Source organism: Onychostruthus taczanowskii, unplaced genomic scaffold, assembly GCF_017590055.1.
Source record: "Onychostruthus taczanowskii isolate IOZ18803 unplaced genomic scaffold, ASM1759005v1 scaffold253, whole genome shotgun sequence".
Taxonomy (NCBI): Eukaryota; Metazoa; Chordata; class Aves; order Passeriformes; family Passeridae; genus Onychostruthus; species Onychostruthus taczanowskii.
In genome coordinates, this window is record NW_024499830.1 from 104579 (window position 1) to 124532 (window position 19954).

Below are 19954 nucleotides of genomic sequence, written 5' to 3' on the forward strand. Positions count from 1 at the left end.
AGCTGTGCCTGGGTGGGCAGTGCTGTGCCTGGGGGGCAGTGCTGTGCCTGGGTGGGCAGTGTGTGCCTGGGGGGCAGAGCTGTGCCTGGGTGGCCCCTGGGCAATGGTGTGGCTCTTGCAGGTGGCCGCACACAGCCCTGGGGGACAGCACAGCCCTGAGCAGAGGTCCTTCCGTGAGAGGCAGAAGTATTTTGAGATTGAGGTGAAGCAGCAGCACCTGGACAAGCCTCCCAAGCGTGTTTCCTTGGTGGGGGAGGATGACCTGAAGAAAATGAAAGAGGAGGAAGGTACGTAGGAATGTGTGCACAGAGGATTGTGCTGTTAAGTGATGCCTTTCCCACAGAAATGCAGCGCTTCCAGAAGCCCAGGGGTGGTTATTGTAAGGCCTGGGAATAATTTGAAGTGAATGCTGAAGAATTCTGTGGATGCTGCACTGGTACTTCCTGGGTTGGTGAAGTGCTGTAGTTTCAGGTGCCCTGTATCATGGAATCACAGAATGGTTTGGGTTGGAGGGACTTTTAACCCACTCAGTGCCACCCCTGCCATGGGCAAGGACACCTTGCCTCACACCAGTGGCTCCAATCCCCATCCAGTCTGGCCTGGAACACTTCCAGGGATGGGGCAGCCGCAGCTGCTCTGGGCAGCCCATGGCCCACCCTCCTTGGGCAGGGTTCCTTCCCAAATCCCACTCATCCCTGCCCCTCTCCTGGAGCCCCTCTGGTGCTGCAGGGCTGCAGTGAGTTCTGCCTGCAGCCTTCTCCTCTCCAGGCTGAGCAGTTCAGCTCTGACAGAGCTCTCCCTGCAGAGCAGAGGGGCTTCAGCCCAGGGAGCATTCCAGTGTCCCTGTCTGGGCTCTGTGCCTGCAGCTGGCAAACCCTTCAGAGACATTTGTAAAGCCACTGCACACACTGGGTCTGTGCCAGCTGCCAGCTGAGTGGCACCTTCACACAGGACTGGCAGGAGAGCTCAGACCTCTCAGAGCTCACTGTGCTGCTTTAGGGGTGCACTAGGAGCTACATTGCTGCTCTCCTTTTTGATGTCATTTCCTCTCGCTTGAGAGTTGCTTTAGGAGGTGATAAGGAACAATGTGAAGTGGAAAAAAGCATTTTTATTGAGCTCTCCAGCCACTCCTCTCCAAATCATTTGCTCTGGTTCAGTTTCATGCCACTAATGGCTGCCCAAGGTTCCAGCCTGTCTGGACCCTGCTGTGAGGCTTCATGGCCCTTGAGAGAGTCACCAGCAGCTCCCAGTTTGGCATCAGCAGCAGAGTGTTACCGTTGCATTCAGCTCCTGCAGGCAGATAAAATCATTAATAAAAATGTTGCCCAGAGCTGTCCCCAGGCCTGAGCCCTGAGGAGCACCCCTGGGTGACCTGCAGGACGCCTGCCCCAGAGAGCTGCCTGCTGCTATCTCCTCTGACCCTCTTGTGACCTGTGTGCTCACCAGCAGAACTGTCCCCAGGGCCACTGCCATGCGTGGGACCAGCAGCAGCACCCAGCCTTGGCTCCTGCAGGAGGCCAGGGAGGAGATGCAGACTCTCAGGGCTCTTTCTTCCCTGTGGGAAAAGGGCAGGAGAGACTGCCCCGTTTCCAGTGTGAGCATGAGAACACTAGGAAATCTGCTGGAAATCTGCCCGTTGGGTGTCCAGGGATGGAAGTCTGATGGATAAAGAGGAGGGGACTGAGGAATCCATGCAGAGTTTGTTTCATCTGAAGCATTGGTGGAAGTGTGGAGGAACAAAGGTGTTCATGGAGAGGGGATGGACTGAAACCAGCCCAGACTTGCAGGGATGAGAAGCATAAGGACCTGCCCAGAGGTCCCATCCTGGGGATTCAGTGTCAGGACCTGCCCAGAGGGGTTCAGTGTCAGGACTGAATCTCTTGGGGGTTCATTGTCAGGACCTGCCCACAGTCCCATCCTGGGGGATTCAGTGTCAGGACCTGCCCAGAGGGGTTCAGTGTCAGGACTGAATCTCTTAGGGGTTCAGTGTCAGGACCTGCCCACAGTCCCATCCTGGGGGATTCAGTGTCAGGACCTGCCCACAGTCCGATCATGGGGGATTCAGTGTCAGGACCTGCCCACAGTCCGATCATGGGGGATTCAGTGTCAGCACCTGCCCAGAGGGGTTCAGTGTCAGGACTGAATCTCTTAGGGGTTCAGTGTCAGGACCGGCCCACAGTCCCATCCTGGGGATTCAGTGTCAGGACCTGCCCACAGTCCGATCATGGGGGATTCAGTGTCAGCACCTGCCCAGAGGGGTTCAGTGTCAGGACTGAATCTCTTAGGGGTTCAGTGTCAGGACCGGCCCACAGTCCCATCCTGGGGATTCAGTGTCAGGACCTGCCCACAGTCCGATCATGGGGGATTCAGTGTCAGCACCTGCCCAGAGGGGTTCAGTGTCAGGACTGAATCTCTTAGGGGTTCAGTGTCAGGACCGGCCCACAGTCCCATCCTGGGGATTCAGTGTCAGGACCTGCCCACAGTCCGATCATGGGGGATTCAGTGTCAGCACCTGCCCAGAGGGGTTCAGTGTCAGGACCTGCCCACAGTCCGATCATGGGGGATTCAGTGTCAGCACCTGCCCAGAGGGGTTCAGTGTCAGGACCTGCCAGAGGCCCATCCTGGGGGTTCAGCCAGTGCTCTCTGGTGTAAGCTGCCTCCTGTCTCCCTGGCAGCCCGCAAGCTGCAGCAGCAACGAGCCCTTCTGCTGGAGGAGGAAGCTGAGGAGGATGAGGAGGGGAGGCAGGTGCCCGAGGCCGTGCAGTCCAGCGTCATCATCGAGGGCGTGGAGTACAAGGTGGAGAGGCTGAATGGAAGGAGCAGCCAGGCCCCAGCAGCTCGGTAAGACAGCACCTGGGCAGGCACAGCCCTGTGCCCCCACAGTCAGAGTGTCCCCGGAGCTCTCAGGGGAGAGGGCTGGGCGAGGTTTCTTCTTCAGCACAGAAAAGGCCAAGTTTTGCATCTCACTCTTGCAGGGAGCTGCTCCTTCAGCTGTGCCCCAGGGTGTGCAGAGAGGTTGATTTTTAGAGACAGATGCTTCAAGATAAGCTGAATGATAAAGTGATACTAAAACAGGTTTGGGTTTTCTTAGGCTTTTGTTTCCCCATTCTCTGGGACCTGGCCTTCAGGTTACCTCAATTTTTTTTTCTAATTCTTGGGCATAGGATAGAGGAATGAGAACAGGGTTCTCAAAGGCTCCAGATAAATTCAGAATGCACTGGAGTAAAGCTGAAGCTGTCCTTATCTGCCTTTGAAGTCTTTGGGACAGACAGTCTCCTCTCCACTGTGACTTCTCTGTCACAGTGGCAGAACACACCCTGGCACATGCAATCTCATTCTCTCTGTTGTTTCTGCCCAGTCTCAGTGGAGGAGCTGCTCACATAATGATACCCTCAGACCCTAACCCCTGCCCCTCCTGAGCTGAGGCAGCTCCAAGGAGGAGAGCAGTCACACACAGCTCCTTGGTTCTCTGGGAAGCCCCACTGATCCCTCCTGTTCTCATTCAGGATGCTGAAGAACAGGAAGCCTGGATCCATCAGATGACTTTCAGTTGCTTATTATTTATGCTTGAATGCAGGGAAGGCAGTGGAAGAGACTGAAGTTTTGTTTCTTGAAATAATCTTCCTCATGTTGCAAGAGAAACTAAAATTTAATTAAAGTAAACTTGAGCAGTAAAGATCAGAGCTGAGAGGCACTATAAACTGAACACCCCCAGCTCTCCCAGCCAGGTTCCAGCCCTCAGAGCAGCTCCATAGCCCATCTCATGGAAAAACTTATAATAATCTAATTAATCTGTTAATGAAGGTATAAAATCAGAATCAGGTGACAAGTGTTTCCAAAGGGAATCTTTCTTGGGCTCCTCTGTTTGGAATCCCTTTGTGCCACATCTAACAAAGCTGAATGTGAGGTCCTGGTTGGGTTAGATCTGGAGGAAAAGAAAGCCCAAAAAATTTTTTTAGAAAAACTGAGGAAAAAGGTTTCTCTGTGTGTGTGTGTATGTGTTAGTGGCTGGGTGACCTGCAACTGCAGGAAATGAGCTCTGATATTCATGTGGATGTTAAGGAGATCCCCACAGGAATGTTCACAGCAGTGGTCACAGAGGGCTGTGATTTCACCCTGGAGCAGTTGTTGCTTTCCTGGGGTGGAACCTGTGCCAGCCTTGGCTGGGTGTGCAGCCAGTGGTGCTGCAGCTCACAGGGGTTTTTTTCCAGGCCCTTGGAGCTCAGTGAGAACAACAGCTCACAGAGGAATTCCCTGGAGGAGGGGATCAAGCCTGAGCACAGAACCAACTCCATGTCGGGGTGAGTGGGGCAGGGGCTGCAGAGTTCCTCCTTTTCAACAGCCAGGGGCTGGGGGAGGGAGGGGAACTGAGCAGAACCAACTTCATAGAACCCAGGATGGGTTGGGTTCGGGGGACCTTCCAAGACCCTCTGGTTTCAACCCCCTGCCATTCAGGAGTTGCTCCAAGGGCAGTCCAAGCCCCGTCCAGCCAGAAACTCCTTATGAGGAGCTTTTTGTGTCCTGTGTCCTCCCCACCCACGGCAGCCCATGCCAGTGGCACTGGGCAGGTGACAGAGCTGCCAGTGGCACCGGGCAGGTGAGCAGAGCTGCTGGTGGCACTGGGCAGGTGAGCAGAGCTGCCAATGGCACTGGGCAGGTGAGCAGAGCTGCCAGTGGCACCAGGCAGGTGAGCAGAGCTGCCAGTGGCACCGGGCAGGTGAGCAGAGCTGCCCCAGCCCAGCAGGTAAGCCGTGGTGGCCCCACAGCCCCCCTGTGCCCCTCTCTGGCAGGCTGAGCCCCACGGATCCCGGCGCTCCCGTGCGCACAGCCAAGGCCGAGCGGCGGCACCAGGAGCGCCTGCGGATGCAGAGCCCCGAGCTGCTGGCCCAGCAGGACAAGGAGCTGTCCCCAGCTGAACGCCGGGCCCTGGAGGCGGAGAAACGGGCCATGTGGAGGGCAGCACGGTGAGCCAGAGTTCCCTGCCCTTCTGGGACAGACAGGGCAGCTCCTGCGTGTGTGGGGGCTAAAGGAGTGAAACCAGGGAATGGGGATCCTTTCACACAGCAGGCAGCTCCTAAAGGAGTGAAACCAGGGAATGGGGATCCTTTCACACAGCAGGCAGCTCCTAAAGAGACCTAAAGGGAGTAAAACTGGGGAATGGAGGATCCTTTCACAGAGCAGGAGAGCTCCTGCCTGTCTAGGGGACCTAAAGGGAGTAAAACCAGGGAATGGGGCATCCTTTCAAGCGCAGATGTTGAGGGAGGTTGTGCAGGACACTCAAGCAGTGCCCAGCACTGGTGGCCTGGCTGAGCCTGTCCCCTTCTGTCAGCACAGGGCAGGGGCAGGGCTCCAGATTCCCCCAGTGCCTGCCCAGCCCTGGACACTCACCATGAACACGAGGCCAGCTGAGTGTTGTGGTGGCTGTGTCCTTCCCTCACACACCATTCCCACCTCATTTGTAACCCTTTTGAAATGGTGCCACTGAAGCTGCCAAGTCACATGTCTGAAACGAAAAATGGAATTTCACATTTCCAGTGTTGCTGGGCTGGAAGTCCTGCTACAGCCAAGACACTGGCAGGATCTGGCCATTCCTATTCTTACCCACACGAGCTGTTCCATCAGCCATGAAAGAGTGACTAAAAGTTGTTCTGAAGAAAGAGACCTTCCTAATTCAGAACTTAAGACTTGAAGCTAGTCCAGACATTTACTGCATCATAGAATTCCTTCCACAAATTACTCAGGCTGCTCCTATTGATGGTTTTTCTTCTCCTGTTACTCCTGTAGGAGACATTCAAAGGACAGTCTGAGCTGTCTATTTTGGGGTTTGGATGAGGCCTGGAGAGGACAGGGTTTTAGAAAAGACTGGAGGGATCACTGGGAGCAGTTCCAGTGTTGGTGCTTGGCATGGGTGATCATGGGGCTGTTGCTCCCAGGAAGGCTCTGAGAGTGGAGAACTGCAAAGCAGGGAGAGCTGGACTGATGTTCTGGGGCTTTGAGCACATTTTCTCTGAGATTGGTTTTCACAGAATCCCAGGAGGTTCAGGGGAGAGGGACCATTAAGGCCATCCATCCCACCCCTCCCATGGGCAGGGACAACTTCCACTGTCCCAGGGTGCTCCAAGCCCTGTCCAGCCTGGCCTTGAACATATCCAGGGCTCCAGGGGCAGCCACAGCTGCTCTGGGCACCCTGTGCCAGGGCCTCCCAGGGAAGGATTTTCCAAGATCCCCTCTGACCCTGCCCTGTGGCAGTAGGAAGCCATTCCCCCTTGTCCTGGCACTCCAGGTCTTTGTCCAAAGTCGTCTTCCAGTTGTCTTGGAGACTCTTTAGGGACTGCCTTGCTCTGCCATATCCTGCCTTACGAGGTTGGGGAGATCACCAAGTCCTTGTGCTGCAGGTGCTTGGAGAGGGCTGGAATCACATCTCTGTCTCAGGAAGAGCTGTCAGGGCTGGGATCACATCTGTGTGTCAGGGAGAGCTGTCAGGGCTGGAATCACATCTGTGTCTCAGGGAGAGCTGTGAGGGCTGGAATCACATCTGTGTGTCAAGAGTTGTCAGGGCTGGAATCACATCTGTGTGTTAGGGAGAGCTGTCAGGGCTGGAATCACATCTGTGTGTCAGGAGTTGTCAGGGCTGGAATCACATCTGTGTGTCAGGAAGAGCTGTCATGTGAAATGGTTCCAAAGGCAGCCATCAGTGTGGCACTGTGCAAGCACCACAGTGCCACACATCCTGCACAGACTTGCTCTTGGTCCTTGGACCTCCTGCCAGCCTCTCCTGGAAATGCACATCCCTGTGCAGAAGGGCACTGCCCAGTCTGCCATCCCTTCCTGTGGGACATGCAGGTTTCACTCCCTGGTGCCTCCACTTCCCCTTCATTCCTCCCACGCTGGGGAGGCTCTCTGAGGTCTGTCAGCTCTGTTCATGCCCAAGCATGAATGAATCCAAGGAATGCTGTGATAGAAGCTTTGTTTAAGGTGGGTGTCAGAAGGAGAAGCAGGATGTTGCCCGTGCAGACTTTAGGAAGCAGAGTCTCTGCTGCTGTCCCAGGTGTGCAGCTCCAGTCTGGGCACTCTGCTCTTCCAGGAGCTTGGTGTTGCCAGCAGATAAATCTGAAGATGCTGGGAGGGGAGAGGATGCTTTTAGGTGATGTGATGGTGTGATTTGCTCCTGTAATGTTGCTGTTTATCAGCCCATGGTCTTGGGCCAGCTGGGACTTGGCTGGAGCTGTTCAGGGCACAGTAAAAGTTTCACATGAGACTTCAGGAGGGTTAGTGAGTGTGGAGCACCAGGGGTTTGTCCACTGTGGGCAGAAGAGAGATCTCTCGTCCCAAACCTTCACTCTTTTAAGTGTGTTTTGTCCTTGGAAATGAGGCTAGCAAAAGAAGAGCCTTCCTGAGGAGGGAGTGCCTGTCAAGGAGAAGCTGCCTGAGCTATCAGATCCAGCCTCTCTGGGTTTAACTGAGGCAGACCAGGGCTTCAGCTACCTGAGCTGTCAGATCCAGCCTTTCTGGGTTTAATTTTGGCAGATCAGGGCTTCAGCTCCACTTTGCTTCCAGTGCCAAGGCCCAGCTTTCTGTGCAGGTCCTGGAGAAGGGCCTGGCTGGTGCCCTGGGCAGGAATCAGTCAGTCACTGCAAGGCTCCTTTCTGTGAGACAAGGAGGGACTGTTCCCTGCTGCCACAGATCTCCGGGAGGATCCAGGGCCCCTCTTTCCAGCTCTGGAATGGGAACAGGGAAGTGGTCAGGTCCTGTCTCCAGAGGCCCCTGTGTTGCAGGGGAAGTTCTGCACTGCCCCACTCAGGGGGCTCAGCCCCACCAACCCACTGGGTTTGTTCCTCCCTTTCTAATCTCCTGTCTTCTGCTTCTTTCCAGTTCTCTGCTCTGTGCTGTCACTCATGACCCCTCAGTCTGCACCTCCTTGGGCTTTCCTTGTTCTCCCTGTGCCATCAGTGCCCTGCCAGGATGTGTGATGCCCCCTTCCCCCAGCACTCCCTCTGCTCTCTGCAGACACAGACACCCACCTTACACACGGGTTCTGGGCACAGTCATGGAGTCATGGAACAGTTTGGGGTGGAAGGGACCTTAGGGCTATCTGGTTCCACCCCTGCCATGGAGGGACACTGCCCACTGTCCCAGGCTGCTCCCAGCCCCATCCAGCCTGGCCTTGTGCACTGCCAGGGACCAGGGGCAGCCACAGCTGCTCTGGGCACCCTGTGCCAGGGCCTGCCCACCCTCCCAGGGAACAATTCCTTCCCAAGATCCCACCCATCCCTGCCCTCTGGCCGTGGGAAGCCATTCCCTGTGTCCTGTCCCTCCAGGCCCTTGTCTCTTGGGAAGAGGGAGGTTCAGAGGCTCTGGAGCACACCCTGGGGCAGGTGCCAGCCAGGCCCATGAGCATTTTGGCTCACACTGGCTTAGGGACACCCTCAGTGTCCCAGGACAAAATGTGTGTCCTGTGCTTGGCCACTGTGTTCCCCTTCCCCATGGTCCAGCTGAGGTGCATGGAGCACATGGTCAGTGTAGCTGAGAGGCTGTCCCACGTGTGCCCTCAGCCTGACCCACACCCACACACCCTCTGACCACCCCACAGCCTTTCCCGTGGGGCTGGAGCTGTTCCTGGTCCCTCCCAGCTCATGGGAGGGCAGCCCTGGATGTGGGGACTGATGGAGGCTGATGTTCCTGGGCACGGTCCCCGACTGCCCCAGGGGCTCCTCTGCCTCAGCAGTGGCCAGGGTTGGGTGGGATCACATCTGGGACCAGTGCAGCCCAGGCTGTCCCGTGTCAGACCCGTATTTCCCCTCCCCAGGGTACGTTCCTGTATCTGTTTCTTTCTTTTCCTGTTCCTGTCTGCTGCAATGTTCATCACCATCATCTCTCCCTCCTCCTCCTTCTCCTGTTCCTTGTCCTGCTGCTCCTCCTCAGATCCTCAGCTCTTGAAGACAGTGTTAAGCAGTACGAGCAGGACCTGGCCAGGAGGCTGTACCAGTCCCGGCAGCGGGCTGCTGCTCCCGGGGCCAGGCCAGCTCAGATGGCTAGCCCAGTGCAGAGCCACGCCTCGAGAGTCCCAGGCTCAGGAGGCCAATCCAGGTGTGCACTGCCCCTCCCCACAGCTGCATGCTCCTGTCTGTGTCCCCGTGCCCCTCTGGGGCCTCCTGGGGCAGGAGAACGTGGGGGTGGTCCCTGGTGCCCACTGCCCAGAGAAAAAGGGGGGATGCTGGGGCTGTCTGATGGGCAGGAAGGAACAGACTCCTCTGAGGGCTGGGCCCACTTTTTCACAGCTGTGTCACACAGGGGTTGGAAGGTACCTTAGAGATCATCCAGATCCACCCCCTGCCACGGGCAGGGACACCTTCCACAAGAGCAGGTTGCTCAGGGCCCCATTCAGCCTGGCCTTCATGATCTCCTGCAGGCTGAGGAGGGTTAAGGTGCAGCACACTGAGCCCAGAGGAGGGTAAAGCCCCCAGGACTGATCCTGCTCATGTGATCCTTGGCAGTTTTGTCCCCAGCTCAGGTCACTGTCCTGTTGTGTGGCACTCTGGGGCTGCCCGCAGCTTCTCAGCGTGTTGATCCATAGCTTCAGGCTCTGTGTGTTTGGCACATGTGGTCCCATGTGTGTTTTGGGATGGCAGCCAGCCCAGCTGTCCCCCTGCCTGCCTGGGGACCCTCGGGGGCTTTGTTCCACCCAGCTGTGCTCGGCCCAGGGCTCTGTCCCTGCCCTGCCGCACACGGGTGGCACTGTCCCCTCCCCAGCACTGATGGCCTCTCCTCCCCACCCCGTTCCTGAGGCAGGATGAAATCGCTGGAGCAGGATGCTCTCAAAGCCCAGATGGTCATTGCCAAGTCCAAGGAGGGGAAGAAGCGCAGCACGCTGGAGCAGCTGGCAGAGTCCCCCTCGCCCGCGCCCACGCCGTCACCCACGCCGCTGGAAGGTACAGAGCTGCTGCTGCCTGCAGGGACAGGCAGGGCTGGGGGGCAGTTCCCTCCTTCTGGGGGCAATTCCCTCATTCTGGGGGCAATTCCTTCCTTTTTGGGGAAATTCCCTCCTTCCACGCTGCTGGAAGGTACAGAGCTGCTGCTGCCTGCGGGGACAGGCAGGGCTGGGGGGCAATTCCCTCCTTCTGGGGGCAATTCCCTCATTCTGGGGGCAATCCCTTCCTTTTTGGGGAAATTCCCTCCTTCCACGCTGCTGGAAGGTACAGAGCTGCTGCTGCCTGCGGGGACAGGCAGGGCTGGGGGGCAATTCCCTCCTTCTGGGGGCGATTCCCTCATTCTGGGGGGCAATACCCTCCTTCTGGGGGGCAGTTCCCTCCTTCCACCCAGCTGGAAGGTACAGACGCAGCTGGAAGGTCCTTGGGGGCACGTGGGGACAGCACAGGGATGGGGCTCAGCTGTAGGACATGTGATAGCACCTGGGGCAGAGCTGAGGTTCCAGGGAACAGGGTGGGAACATATGCTGATTTTCTGAAAAAGCAGTGAGGAGGTGTTTGTTGGGAGGGCAGAAGGCAGGGCCTGCCCTCAGCGTGGTGTCACCACTCTGACATGCTGCTGATGGCTGGGGGGTGGCTGTCCCACAGCTAGCCTGTCACTAACTGTGCTCTTCTGTCCCCTCCTGCAGATTGCAGCCCCAGGAACGTCACTTCCCCAGGAAGGCTGGTATGATGTTCTCCTGCTTGCTTTTGTCACCTTTCCTGAATCCTGGGATTCCCTGGTTGCTCAGCTGTGCTGGGAGCTGTGGATGCCCACTTGGTCCTTGAGCCAGGCCTGCGTGGTGCAGGGGAGGGTGAGGGGTCTGTGGATGGAATTTGGCCACACTCCTGGCCAGAGGCACCCCACTTTATTGCAGCTCCTAGGGGACATCTGCTTTCTGTCCCCTATTTTGTGATGCCATCCTTTCCGTGGTGCTTCACCTCCTTGTTCAGAAAGTTTTCCACCAGGTCCAGAAAGCCTTTCCCCAGGCTCCGAGGGCCTTTCTCTGGTTCAGAAAGCCTTTCCCCAGGCCCAGAAAGCCTTTCCCCATGCTCAGAAAGCCTTACCCTGATTCAGAAAGCCTTTGCCTGAGTTCTGAAAGCCTTTCACTTCACTTCAGGGACTTTGGCCCTGTGTTTCCTCGAGAGCACAAGGCAGACCTGCAGCTGCAATCAGCATTTTCCTTTTCCTAGCCCTGAGTAAATGCCATGGGCCATTGTTGCACAGCCCTGCAAGAGCTGGTGAGACAGCTCAGGGAAAGCAGCTGAGAGGGAGCCTTGTCCTGCCAGGTCACCCCACAACACAGCCCTGGGCTGAAATTCTGACTCTGCTGTGGCTATCAGAAATCTTGCCATGAACTTCCCCCAAACCAGCCTTCCTAGCAGGCTTGGTGTGCATCAGCATTTCACTGGAGCAGTGATGTTTCCTCTGTGGCTCAGACCCCTCCTGCCACCAGGAGAGCTCCAAAGCAGTGTCCCAGGGGTGTCCCAGGCTCTGTCCAGGCACTCCTGCCTCTCCCTGAGGATGTCCCTCTGCTTCTGCTGGGATCTCTGCTTGCACTGCCCAGCTTGCTGCTGCCTCTCCAGCCGTTCTCTCCCTCACTCTCTCTTCTCTGTTTCTTCTCTTCTGCTGTCCCTTCTAGTCAATGTCTGAAAAGAAGTTTGACTACCGGGAATTTGCTGCTATTCCTTCCTCCAAACCTGTTTACGAAATCCAGGTATAAACTGCATGCTGAGCAGCTCTGCATAGCTCAGGCCTTGGTCTGGTGGAGGAGCTGAGGCTGAGGGATCTGGGGGAGCCCTCTGCAGAGGCCTTGCTGTGCAGGGGCAGGGACACCAGTCCTGCTGAAAACTGAGGGCTTGGTGGAGGCTTCAGCCAAGAGGGATTAGGAAAAGGCTGGTCCAGATGGTTTTAAAATGAATGACAAAAGCTTTGCAGATAGAAAACATCTGCATCTTCACCAGAATGGCTACTGAAATATTTTTAAATGAAAGATGAGAACTAAAAGGGAATAAAAAGTTACAGAAATAATGGCTAGCAAATGCCAAATTGGAGCAGATGTGAACTTCCAGCTGGTGCCTGGTGTCCTGGCCAGGAGCTGCTGGGGTGCCTGTTCTCAAGCTGTAGTTCTGCTGGCAGTGGAGTCCACACCTGAGAGTGGAAAGCCATGGTGAGGTGCTTCTCCTTCCTCTAATGGGCTGTTTTAAGCTGTTCTGTCATGGATTGTCAGCTCTGGAGGTGATCCTGACCCCTGCCCCTGTTCTGGAGGCCACTGGAACCAATCTTGTAGGGCTGGGAGCTGTAACTGCCTGGGTCAGTCAGTCCCTGATGGCATTTATGACAGCTGAATTGAGCAGATTGTGTCAGAACCCTGTGTCTAAAGGGGTTTAGGTGGTTTTTTAGTTCTCTACCATGAGGCAGATTGTGTGCATGGAGAGCCAGCCAGCACTGCCACACTGGGCTTCACCTCACTGTGGGGACACAAAGGTGTGTCACTGCAGACAGGCTGGCTGCAGTGCAGCAGGATGAGGATTCTCAGGCACTTTTGCTTTATTTGGTGTCTGTTCTTCACTGGCACCTGTCCCTTGTGGTGTTGCTCTGCTCCTGGAAGTGGTTCCTCATTTTCCTGGGGTGCCTTCCTTTGGGAGGTGCCTCTCTCCAGTTCTGTCCCAGGCGAGTTGGGGACTAGCTGCTTGAGCTCTGTGGCAGCTCCAGACCACCCAAATTTCCCCAGGTACAGCACTGGGTCTGCATGCAGCTGAGAAGGTGCCTCCAAAGGAGGCTGCTGCTCCAAACCCTCAGGCAGTGTGTGTGGGTGCAATAGTTCACAGAATCCTGGGATGGTTTGGGCTGGGAGAGACCTTAAATCCCATCCCACCCCTGCCATGGCAGAGACAACTTCCCTGTCCCGGGCTGCTCCAAGCCCCATCCAACCTGGCCTTGGGCACTGCCAGGGATCCAGGGGCAGCCCCAGCTGCTCTGGGCACCCTGTGCCAGGGCTGCCCACCCATGGGCAAGAATTTCTGTCTCATATGCAACACAAATCTCCCCTCTTTCAGCTCACAGCCTTTTTCTTCACTCTCTACACTTTGTGCCTTTTGTGTTTCTTCCTCTCCTTCCTGCACACAGGCCAGGCCAGGGTGCTCAACCCAGGCACGAGGGATTCCTGCTGGAGTCTCTGTGTCAGTGTCCCCTCTGTGCCCGTGTCCCCTCTGTGCAGTGCCAGTCCCTTCCCCTCCATGGGGTGTGGGAGGGGGGCTGGGGATGCCCTGGGCGCAGGTGTTACAGGTGTGAATGATCTCATTTCCCTTCCAGTCCCCTGATGCAGCTGATGACCTCAGATACGTCGATGACCGGAGTAACTCAGGTAAGCCCAGCCCAGGCCAGGCCAGGCCCAGGCAGTCCTGGCTGTTCTGCTCACGCCCTGCCCTGGGTCTGGAGGGTCCCCCTGCCTTGTGGAACCACCCTGAGGAGCTCACCTTCTGTTGCTTGAAGCCATGCCATGTTTTATCTGTTCTAGAATGACAACTCCACGCTCACCACATTCAGTTTGGGTAGGATATTTGCATATTTGCATCATTTTCAGTGATGACTAATTTTCCCAGTGTGCTGTGTTACAAGCATGCCTGTTTTTCTCCAGTCTGTGTCCTGGAGTGGCAGTAGGATGTGGCAGAGAGGTTTTGGCCTCTGCCACCTGCTGCAGGTGCATGATGTCCATGCAGGGGCTGCCTCGTGCCCCTTCTGCTGGCACAGGGACTGGTGCAGGTAAATTCATCCCAGGTGCACTCGTGGGCTGTGGCCACCTCAGTCAGCAGGAGTTAAAGGTGTGCAGCTGGACCTCTGGGCTGTCCAGCTGGGCTGTGTCTGCCTGTCCCACTGTAACAGACAGCTGAGACTCACCCAGATGGCTCCAGGGGCTGCAGCAGCACTGTGGAGCTGGGCAGAGCCTGCCTGCTGTGTAGCCTCTAACAGTTGGTGCTGGTTTGCTGTTACTCTTTTTGCATGTTTCATCCCTTTATTTAAAAAACAAAACACTTCCTTTTTTCTTGACAAATGCCTCTGAGTCAAGGCTGCATCCCAGACAGCTGACCCACAGCTGAGCTGTTTCCAGGAGGTTCTGCTGCAGGACTCTACACAAACATACTTTCCTGAGAACAGGATCTGTTCTTCATCCCTCAGAGTCATCCTCTGAGCTCTGGGTTATTCTCCTGAGGTTGTTTGTTCAGGCAGTGCAGGGAACTGAGAGCTCAGGGAAGGTCTGGGGAATAGCAGCTGCTGCTTAGGGCACTCAGAGCTCACTGTTGCCTGTCCCTGCTCTGTGGGGCCCTCAGATGGGATGAAAGCCAGAAAGAAAATGTGGTGCTCATGGGGAGACCCAGCCCTCAGTCCTGAAGTAATGCTTAAATCACCTGTATGTGTGTGGGGCACACAAAAAGAAGCAGGTTTTTCCCACATCATCTGGAAGGGATGGAGGTGAGGATGCCAGTCAGCTCTCCTGGCATGGGGCCAAGCTCTCCTGGCTTTTTCAGAGCCCTCCATCCCATCTCACTCTCCCAGGCAGTGCAGCATTCCAGCCAGCGTAATCAGAATTGTCCTGGATCATGGAATTACGGCTTCTTGACTCACAGCAGTTCTGAAATTTTGTGCTAGCAAATCATTACATCAGGAGCTCTGAGGAAATCCAGCTGCAGGAAAGTGTTGGCATCTCACTCCTCCCAGCACACCCTCGTCCTCTTGCCCATGCAGAAACAGCTCCTTCCAGTCTCTGGTCTGACTTCGTGGTCATCCTCTCTTAAATGGATTTAAAAACCTTTATTCCAGGGTTTCCATGAGGCTGTGGAGTTACTGAACTGCAGAGCAGCAGTTCAGGTGGAACCAAGCAGTGTTCCCTTTGTTGTGGCATGACCTCCAGATCACCTGGAGACTTTTGCTCCCCAGTCCTGTATCCCTCAGGTTGCAGAAGCTCCCTGATGACTGTGTGCTGCTCCTGTTACTGGGACCCTGCCTATGGGATGTGAGGAGCTGCTTTTTCCCTGTGCTCCTTGCCCACCTGGGCTCTCCCAGCAGCAGCAGCTGCCTCCCCATCCTGCACCTGCCCTAATTGCTGCTGGCTAATGAACTCTGCAGCTCTCACACTCAGGAACCAAACGAGTGCTCTCTGCCCTCTTGTGGATTTAATTTAAATCTCCCTGCCCTCCTGTGGCTTTAATTTATTCCTGTCCAGCCTTTTTGGCCACATCACTACTCCAAGGACTTGCATCCATCCTGTTCTTCTCCAGACTTGCATTTCACCTGTTCTTTCCCACCAAAATGCCAACACAGAACTGGAATCTCTGGATTCATACCAGTGGCAATGCCTGTGCTTTCCTCCAGTAGTTCCTGTTTTCTCTCATCCTCAGGATGTCATCTGTCCCTGGTCAGAAATGTCACCTGTCCCTGCAGCCCTGACCTGTGGGCTCTGGTCAGCTCCTCGGAGCAGCTCCCTGCATCCAGCTGGGCATGCCACAGGAGTGACCCTCACCTGATTGCCCCTGTCCTTCCCTGAGGGTCTGGATCCTCCCACAGCACAGCAGCTGTCCCACATGTCTCTGTGGTGCCCCTGAGTTTAAAGCCTTCCTTCTGTGACCCAGACTCTCCTCCCCCTCTGTGGCAGAGGGACCCCTCAGCCCCTGCAGACCCGGGCCAGGGTGGGTCCCTGCTCTGGAGAGCAGAAGCATTTCAGGACACTGGATGTTCCATGCAGCTTGGCACTCCAGTCACGTTCAGTGAACAAGGGGTGTTGCAGGCAGGTGTCTCCTCACACGTGGCTCTTCCTTCCCAGCACCCACAGTGCTCCCTACATGAGCTGCAGGTCACCAGGGGGTTCTGGGCAGGGGGTTACTGGGAGTGACTGAGACCCGTGCTGTCCCAAATGCAGCACTTGGGAATACCCTGGAACACTCCCTGAAAGTGTTCCAGGCCAGGTTGGACAGGGCTTGGAGCAACCTGGGACAGTGGAAGGTGTCCCTGCCTGTGGCAGGGGTGGGATGGGGTAACTTGAAGGTTCTTTCCTACACAAACCATTCTGTCATCCTGTGCTAGCCTTAACATCTTCATTAACTGTGCCAGCTGTGTGCTGCCAGAATCACAGCATGGTTTGGCTGGGAAGGGACTTTTCAGACCACCCAGTGCCACCCCTGCCCTGAGCAGGGACACCTTCCATCACACCGAGCTGCTGCGAGCCACAGCTCCTCTGTGCCTCACCAGCTCACAGGGAAGGATTTCCTCTCAGGATCTCACCTGACTTAACCAGGGCTTTGTCCTCAGATCCAAACCCCTGTTGTCGTTGCAGTTCCCCGGGAGCAGGACGGGCAGCCAGAGGAGGAGGACGCACCGGGAGCGGGGGATCCATCGGCAGCAGCTCCCTCAGCCCTGGAGGACATGGCCCTGTACAGCAGCAAGCGGAAGCTCCGGCACAGCCGGCGCAGCCTGGAGACCGCTGTCCCCACATAGGTGGCCCTGGGCAATGGACTGGCCTGGCACAGCCTGGGCAGTGGACTGGCCTGGCACAGCCCTTCGGGAGCTCCAGGGACAGCAGCAGGCTTGCCCCTGCCTGCAGACTCTGGATGGGACTGAGCTCCCCGTGAGCTCTGTGGCCAAATGACTCCTCTGGGGCTGTGAACGCCCTCGTCTCTCACCCAACAGTGCACTGGGGCACATCCCAAAACTGGGACAACACTGGACTGACTGCTGGCAGATGGAGAGGAAGGGTGGCCAGGACAGTGGGCAGCTTTTTAGCCTGTAAATATTATGTGTGGGGAAGAGTAGGACAGGGAGAATGTAGGAGTGTGAGAGTGTGTTGGGCTCCAGCTGTTACTGCCTCAGCTTGGGTTTTGTAGTGGTTAAAAGGAGCTTCTCCTCTGGTGGGAATCAGGAGGAAGGTCCAGCCTGCCTTTACTCCTGTTTAGTTTCCAGTCTTTTGCCAAAAAGCATCTCCTCCCAGCTCCTGCACTGTGTCACCTCACTTCCCTTTGGGAGTGTTTGGGAATGGGAAGCTTGGAGGCAAAAAGAAGGAAAAAAAGAAAACAAAAACCACCAGAATTCCAGCAAAGTGCCTCCCTCTGCCACCGGCACTCTGTGCTCAAGGGAAACAGAGCCAGCTCTGCCACCTGCCTCTATCCTGGTGGGACACTGCTCCTGCTGGGGCTCTGTGCTGTCCTGGGACAGCTCCCTCCCTGCATGGGCACATCCCCCTGTGTCACCACGGTGGGAGCCACTGCAGAGCACACGACTGGAGGAGTCTGTCCTGTGGCACTGGGGCCGAACTGGTCAACTGGGGCAGGAATGGGACGGGGCCGACAGCCAGAGCAGGGTGTAGGGGTGTGTGACAGCAGTGGGAGCAGCACAGGGGGCAGGACACGGCGGCAGAGGTGGGAGGTGTGACAGCAGGTACCTTAGTGGGTAGAGTTCAGGAGCTGGGGATGGGTAGAATGTGGAGTTGCTGGGGTCAGGTTGGGAGTTACAGGATCCTGCACATGGAGATGCTGGTGGGGAGTCCACAGTGCCCACGCTGGCTGTAGGGTGGGCAGGGATGTCACGGGGTGCCTGGTGTGCTGTGGGCTGGCAGGGAGCACCAGGAGCACCACGGAGCAGAATGGGGCTGGCCTGTGCCTTGCAATAACCACACAGTTCCACTTTGCCAGCTCAATGGCTTCAGGCCCCTTCCCATGGAGGATGGGGAAAATGCACGTTTGCCCACACAAGAGGGAAAAAGGAAAATGAGAAATGAGTGGGGGTATGAGCCTTGGTTTCCAGAAGTGGAACAAGGGCTGTGAGCAGGTTCTGAATCGTGTGAGCTCTGCAGATGTGGAGGTCACAGCTGCTGCTCCCAACTCTGCCGTCAGCCTCTGCTGCCACTAGTGAGGGGAAACAACCCTTTTCTTTTTCTTTTTCTCACTGCCTCTCACCGTGAGGAAGGTCCGAGCTTGGCGCAGTCCCGTTCCCTTCCATTGGTGCTCTCTGACTCCCCAGTAAGACCAGGGTTGGACCTTGAGCCTCACAGTGGCTGGGCACTGACAGGCACATCTGCTTGTACATTTGCTGAAGGAAAGAGCTGGATGCAGTTTTTTTGGGTGCAGTTTTTTAGTTGAGCCTCTCCTTTCATGCCAAAATCCAGCGGATCATTTTAACTGACTCTGTATGTTTTGATTTTACAGACTTGTGAAGGGGAACTCTGATAATCTCACACTGCAGCTGCAGCTGCCTCCATCATCAGCAATTTGAGCTTTTCCTTTTTAAATCTAATTTTAGCATTTGCTTTTTAACAAGAGCAGTTTTGGAAACAATCCTGGCTGGGTTTTGGTGACTAACTTGTGATTCTTCTCTCCTTTCCCTGTGCGGTACCTGGTGCCAGGCTCTGGATTCTCTCCCGTTCTCTCCCAAGAGACTCCGAGGGAAAATTAGCGCATCAAGACTGTAACTAGTGAAATTTGTACAACCAAAGAAATCTATTTTGTGGTTCAAGGATAATAAAGTTTACTTTACATTTTAGAGCCTTTAGTCACAGTGGTGTGCCCTGTGTCAAGTCTGCAGTTTCAGCATCAATGCTCTGCTGGTGGTTGTTACTCACTGCATAATCCAGCAAAGATGCTCCTGGTGTTCCTGCTTTTGGGAGCAGGAATCAATGCACACCCCAGTTACTGCCAGCTGAGAATATCAATATTCAGGGATGGGAAAGAAAAAACAATATGAAACACAGTGATACCAGCAAGACCTTCAGTTCTTGGCTTTCCTTATTTGGCTCTGTTAAAAAAAAAAAAAAAAAAAAAAAAAAAGCTAAAACACTATTTTGTTTATATTATTAAAGTTTTTAAAAATAGTTTGTCTGGTAAAAACCAGCCCCATTTCCTGTAGCTCAGTCAGGTTTTCCTGAGTCTGGTTCAGTGGATGAGCACCGTGCTGTGCCACCCCAGGAAAGGAGCAGCAGTCTCAGGAGAGGGTGGATTTCCTTTTCCTACAGCCAGGGTGGTGCCAGACCTCAGCCTCAGCGCTCCCCCTGTGTGACAGGCACAGCTGGAAGAGGGGCCTTGGCCATGGCACAGCCTGCTCCTTGGTCAGCAGGGGCTCAGAGCTGCAGTTGCCAGCCTCACACAGCTCTGTTGGATTATCTGCTCTCTCCCTTGGGCCAGACTGGCTGCCAGGCTCCTCTCAGTGTGTATCATGGTCCCCACAACTAAACCCTGATCAGGCAATGGGGAGCAGTTTACCCCTTCAGGCAAAAGTGAACACAGAAACATCATCCATGGGAATTGGTTATTTAGGGATATTTATTTAGGCATGATTCATGTAGGGTTGGAACTAGATGGTCTGTAAGACCCCTTCCAAGCCAAACCATGCTATGATTCTATTATTTATATATAAATAGGAACAGAAATAACCCAGTTCAATATATGGGGAGAATGATCTGCAAGGCGGCACAGGCAAAGAGCAGAGCCTTGCCGGGCTGCAAGGTTTGCAAGAAACTCTTGCAGCTGACAGCCCTGAGCAGCAGCAGCGATCCCCAGCCAGGCTCTGGGAGATGGAGGGTGGGAAATGTCACAGCTGGACATTTGGGAAATGTCACAGCTGGGCACAGCTCCAGCTGTGAGCCTGCACTGCCCACCCTCTGATGCTGCCAAATGCACGTTCTCTTGGTTCCAGGGTCAGTCCTGCTGGCCTTGGTGAGGGATGAGGGATGGCATCGTTGGTCCTTCCCTGCATTTCCCCATACAGAACAGGCAGGTGTCTGGAATAACTGTGGGATTCTGCTCAAGGGCTGCCTGCCCTCAGACAGGAGGGGCTGTCCTGGAAGCTGCAAACCACAACAAATCCACCTGTTTGTCGCCCCTGAACAGCCGGGATAACCGGAGGCTGGGGAATGCTGATCTCCAGCCCTGCCCACTGCCCCCCAGCTGCTGCAGGCGATGGCGCTCTGGGTTCAGTGCCCCTCCGGTCCTGCTGCTGTGGCTGT

The 19954-nt window shown here is 55.6% G+C and overlaps 1 protein-coding gene across 34 annotated transcripts in view; it reads left to right on the top strand.

Moving 5' to 3' along the window:
• Positions 1-18495, top strand: part of SCRIB (scribble planar cell polarity protein) — a 99069-nt gene extending 80574 nt beyond the window's left edge. For 27 of the 34 annotated variants that reach the window (XM_041407096.1, XM_041407105.1, XM_041407114.1 and 24 more), the window contains 10 exons: positions 122-287; positions 2676-2841; positions 4212-4301; positions 4791-4964; positions 8923-9087; positions 9790-9929; positions 10616-10653; positions 11609-11683; positions 13282-13333; positions 16298-18495. In XM_041407096.1, coding sequence (XP_041263030.1) covers positions 122-287; positions 2676-2841; positions 4212-4301; positions 4791-4964; positions 8923-9087; positions 9790-9929; positions 10616-10653; positions 11609-11683; positions 13282-13333; positions 16298-16458 — 1227 coding nt within the window. In that variant the 3' untranslated portion in view covers positions 16459-18495. Of the gene's footprint in view, positions 1-121; positions 288-2675; positions 2842-4211; positions 4302-4790; positions 4965-8922; positions 9088-9789; positions 9930-10615; positions 10654-11608; positions 11684-13281; positions 13334-13486; positions 13521-16297 lie in introns of all 34 variants that reach the window. The other 7 variants (XM_041407110.1, XM_041407133.1, XM_041407109.1 and 4 more) reach the window with 6 other exon arrangements.
• The last annotated feature ends 1459 nt before the right edge of the window (positions 18496-19954 follow it).